Raw genomic sequence first — 5159 nt, forward strand, 5'->3', positions numbered from 1 at the left:
AAGAGTAACTGATCAAAAGTCTCCAGCTCTGGGTGAGATGTCAGGTGTGTTATGTTGGATGTACGTGAAATAACTTGCATTTTGCTTTTAGGCTAACTTAAAGGGATCAAAATTCAGACTGTCTATTGTACTGCAAATGTGAGCATTTGAAATCTACTGCCATTTTGCTAGCGCGCAGGTGGCTGCTGTGAGTAAACAGTGCCACATTCAGTGAGACTGTGGCCTGATGCCATTTATTTGTGACCCACAATTTTGAGAACTCCTTCTGAAAGGACACCAATGCAGCACAAATGTAAATATATGTTTCATGAATGAGAAATCTGAATATTTTTTACATTTCAGTAAAATGGCAGAGCTAATAGTGCATAAGTTGACTTCTGTATTCATATCAGTCAGAAAAAAAATTTGTAATTATATGCTATTTTTTAAATAGGAGGATTTTAGTAATTTTGGTCTTGTTAGGCTGTTACGACTACAAGAATATGTTAATTTCAAGTACTGATAATAGCAAAGCAAAAATAATCTTTACTATCTATGCTTCAAAGCAGCATAGATAGTATAGTTACCTCTTTTTCAGTCATTCACTTGGCTCATCTATGAAACTCTGCAAGTGTGATACTTTTTAATTCAATAGGATTTAGATTAATCTCGAATATCCACAAAATAGCATTTTTTGTATCTTTTGCTCATACTCATGACCTGATAAATTAGATTATTTTAAATATCCCATGAAATCCAGCATTATAAAGGTTACATGAGAGGCATGCAAGGGCAAAAGAAGTTGTCAAAGTGCAAAACAAACAAAACATTTGTGCTCCTGTACAGCTTCTCCTAGTTTAAGCATTGCAGGCCAGTTGCAAAGTAGCAACACTACTACTGTCTCCAGTATCCCCCACTTTGCTCGTGTTTATGGATTTGAGGTAAGTCTTCTGTATCACCTGGGGAGTAAGTGACTGCAAAGGGCCTAGGATGCCACCCAAGACTGAAGGCAATAGAGGTGATTCAATTTCTGAAAGGCAATAGCAAGTCTAGCAGATATTATTGACTGACAGCTGTTGAGGTAGCTGGCCATAGTCTGCCTCAACATCTAACTGCTGAATAAAAAGCAGCAGTGGCAGCAGCAGAGGACGCGCAGGTTTAGAGCGACAGAAGCCATGGAAGGAAGCAAAACTAAGAGACAGCAACAGTAAGACAAAGTACATATAAACTTTTAATGAATTAACCTTACAAAATACAATAGCTTCAAAACATTTGACACGTTTGTACAAAACTATTCCAGCATTGTTAGTTCTCTCTTCAGAAAGAATGCCAGCAAGCCACCCAACGTGTCCCTGGCTATGAGATGCAACTGGTGATTACATCCAAATCATGTGTAGACTGAGTAAACTTATTTACAAATACTGTATACTTTAATACCAGATTAGTGGATGCTATTGGGGAGCGACTGTATTTTCCAGAAAACACCATGCATCAGAAAATAGTATGCACCCCTAGCTTTATTGCCTTTTTCCCCCGCATTTGTCACTAACATCTCTTTTTAGTCCTTTCAGGATGAGTTATCTCCTTTTAATTCCTATTCCTTCTTTTCTTGTCTTTGAATAACAGTGCAAGTAGCAGTACAATCTTTCAGTCCTATAGCGTACATTGCAACTGTCCTTGAACACAGAAAATTAAGGTGCAAGATGATGGCTCATGGGACTATTCTGCAGCCATATTAAAATAAGTGCCACATACCAGAAAATAGCACGCATGTTAAGGGCCAAAATGTAGTTAAAAAGTGCGTGATACTTTCCTGAAAATATGGTATTGATGACACGTACAAGCATTCTTCAAGATGCCACGTTCCCTTGTGAAAGGGATCTTGTCATTTCAGTATGTACAAAGTACGTCTTCAATTCCCCTTTTCCTTTTACATTTATTATTCCTCTGCAAGTGCTCATGTACCCCAGTGTTTGCAGGACGTTGTTCGTCTCCTCTGTAACCTGCAACAATACAGGAATACAACCAATGCTGATAACAGAGCAAAGCAGAATCTTCTTCCACAGTGTGAAGAGAACGTATGTTCTGAGCAATTATAAGAATTTTGCTATAATGCTTATAAGGCCTTTGAGGGTCTGAAGTGAGGTTTGAGCACCTGAGCTTTCAAAGAGTCTGTTGCTGGATGCCAATTCTAATCGCTTACATCAAGTATCAAATAGGGTATAACCATTTCTGTACCTAGGATTCCAAACACAGGCCTTGTCGATACACAAATGGTACTAGGGACAACACTCTTCCTCAGATAGTGTTTTTTGCAACTTCAGGAGCTGTTTTTCATTTCAGTAGACTCAAGCTTGTTCATCTTTTTGCAAATGCTAAGACCGTGTGAATGAAGTGATAGGAAGACATTAGCATCATCTGTCAGCGCTCCTGTTGCCAGTTTCTCACGTAACTGGCAGTGAACCAAACTTTAGGCGCATTGTAGGTGAAAGCCCACCAGGACAGAGGTTGTTCAACAGCATCAGTTGTGTCAGACTGTGTTTCTTTGTGAAGCAAGCAACTGTTTGTCGATGTCAGTGCTTTGACATCCCTTCTGTTTTCAGTTTTGACTAACAGTTGGTAACTTTACTTTTCCGTTATTTAGTTCTGAATAGTCTTAATGCAGATTTCGAGTGCTCTCAGTTACATGCTGGGATCCCAAAGTGCTAGGCAGCATATTAGGCAGATACTTAAAATGTGATCCTTGACTGGAAAGTTAGTAAATTGAACGTCTTGTCTATACCAGTCTATCTATCATCTATACTATATTCTATACAGATAATAATCTATAAAGATTACTAATCAGCATGGCTCATTAAAAGGGAAGTTTCATGGTTGCTTTATGGATTTAACTTGATGTACAGCAGTTATGATAATTTCCTTCATTTAGAAATAATTAACATCAGACCCTTCAGAGATAAGGTAACTGGTATTTTATGAGTTTAGAAATTCAGAAAATAGAAATGTGATTTCCCTCAAATCCCCTCTTAATCTAGGGATGCACTTCCAGGCAACCCACGAATTCCTCCACTGTGTTGCTCTGTAGGGTCAAGACAAAGTTTTGATTCTCCTCTCATTTGCCTTATACATTTCTTTCAATTTTTTACTTTCCCACCCAAGGTCTAATTCTTTTGAAATGCACAGATACAGCAGTAGGTAATTTTTTTCTGTAGGCATCCTTAGCTCCAAAACACAGATCTGTTTAGTGTACAAACATATGTTGTTTTTTAAGCACCAAACTCAAGAGATTAGGATAAATACTAGCACAAAACCAAGGCTTACCTGTATTTTATCTAAGACACCAGTGCTGTCCATCCTGCTGGCCACATTTACTGTATTGCCCCAGATATCATATTGTGGTTTTTGAGCTCCAATTACTCCAGCTATTACAGGTCCATGGTTGATACCTGGAAAATATCAGAACTTAGCATTAAAAAAGAAGATCCACCAAACAAGGACACACAGTGCATCTGGTAACATATCAAGTCAATGAACATGGTATTTGGCCCATGCTGAATAGTGAGTACAGCAACTAATAGTCTGTTCACAACTGTTTTATCAACCATTTACAGCAGGAGGATGTTAATTTTAAAATGCCAAAAGTTAGTTCATCTAATTTTAGTTTTACAGCTCCCTCCCATCTTGAGTAAAGTTGGTATATTCAACCATTAGTATTCTAATAACCTGCTACTGCCTTTATTAGATAGCATGAGGAACACACTGTGGGAGAGCAGCAGCTATACAATAACTTATTTTCATTTCTACTTGTAGAGCAAAGGGCTTCTCCTCTCTGCAACAGTTGATGGCCAAATCAAATTACTTTTACAGTATTCTTTGTTTCTTAAATGTAGAATAAACTAATGTGAATGAGCTGGAAGGATTTGAAGCCTTGTTCTGAAGGCTGGATTGCCCAGAGAATGGTCCTAAATAACTACAATATAAACATATGTATTCAAATAATTTGATTAAGCATGGAGTAAGAGTAACAAATTGCTAGCTCTGAAATGCACACTGTAAGAGTGAAGAACAACATAGTATAGTCCCTCATTAGACTCTGAGCATTTTTTATCTTGCAGTCAATTTGTATCGTATGTTATGTTTGTAAAGGGAGTGAGTTGTACTATGCCAGTAGCGAAGGAAACTAGGAGGCAAAATCAAAAGCACTATTGTTAACCAGTGTCAAATATAGTGTAATTGTAATTATACATACCGATGAACAGGAAAGCCAAGTTAGACCTAGTGAGAAATAAAACCTGGACAAGTGAGTAGTTTGAATTTCTAAAATTATCTCCATGTCAATGGATCATAACTGACTTCTATTAATTGCTTGACAGAAACCATCACTACGGATATATCTATGCAGCAAAATGAAAGTGTGACCGTAGCACGGGGAGGCATCTCAGAACTGGCTCATCTAGCATGGATCGTATGGATCATAGCAGCATGGGCTAGCACCCAGGCTATAAGCCCACCTGGAAACACCTGATAAATATTTGTCTAAGTGCTTGGGATTAAATGCACAAGGGGACTTAGACCTTGCAACACTCTGCATTAACACCCAAGTCATGGGTGTGTCTTTCTGCCTCATGACATCCAATGTGTAGAAAGCACTAGGGACCTGAGAGTGGAATCCACAAAAGCAATATGCTGAGTAGCCCAAGCTGGCTAGCAGGGAATACTGAAGAGATGTGTGTGGCATATGCTCTGCCGTGGTCCAGAAATTAGGGCAGTGCGGTGGGACTTTCCTACAAAATGCAATGGGCAGGAGGTGACTATTTTTTTTTACCTCCTTCCGGAACCACCGCTGCTGATGGTTTGAGTAATACCTCAGGGGCTGGAAAGCCAACTTCAAATTCCTCCTCCTTTGAGGACACTTCTACCCATATGTCTTAGGAACATGTTTTGGCCACCCAGGCATTCTGGGACGGGCTGCTCTATGTCGTTCCTGCTGGTGCGGGTCTCCTTCGTCCTTTGTATGACACACGTGAATGTTTGTTGGGGCAAGGCTGGAAGAGTAGTACTCTCAGTCCAAGTGAATGCTCTCACAGAGGGTGATACCATCTGTCTCTTTCTCTCGTATCCAAAGAAACACTTAATTATTCCATGAAAAGGCAAATACTGTCCAGCAAATACTGTTCAGC

General features: G+C 39.2%; 1 protein-coding gene across 1 annotated transcript in view; it reads right to left on the reverse strand.

Moving 5' to 3' along the window:
* Window positions 1-1186: 1186 nt before the first annotated feature.
* The window catches only part of LOC104627292 (adenylate cyclase type 2-like), a gene marked incomplete at its 5' end in the record, with an annotated part of 25143 nt that continues 21170 nt past the window's right edge, over window positions 1187-5159 (reverse strand). The window contains 2 exons of the mRNA XM_010295441.1: window positions 1187-1982; window positions 3301-3425. Coding sequence (XP_010293743.1) covers window positions 1830-1982; window positions 3301-3425 — 278 coding nt within the window. The remainder of the gene's footprint in view (window positions 1983-3300; window positions 3426-5159) is intronic.

This window comes from Phaethon lepturus, unplaced genomic scaffold (assembly GCF_000687285.1).
Source record: "Phaethon lepturus isolate BGI_N335 unplaced genomic scaffold, ASM68728v1 scaffold41579, whole genome shotgun sequence".
Classification (NCBI taxonomy): Eukaryota; Metazoa; Chordata; class Aves; order Phaethontiformes; family Phaethontidae; genus Phaethon; species Phaethon lepturus.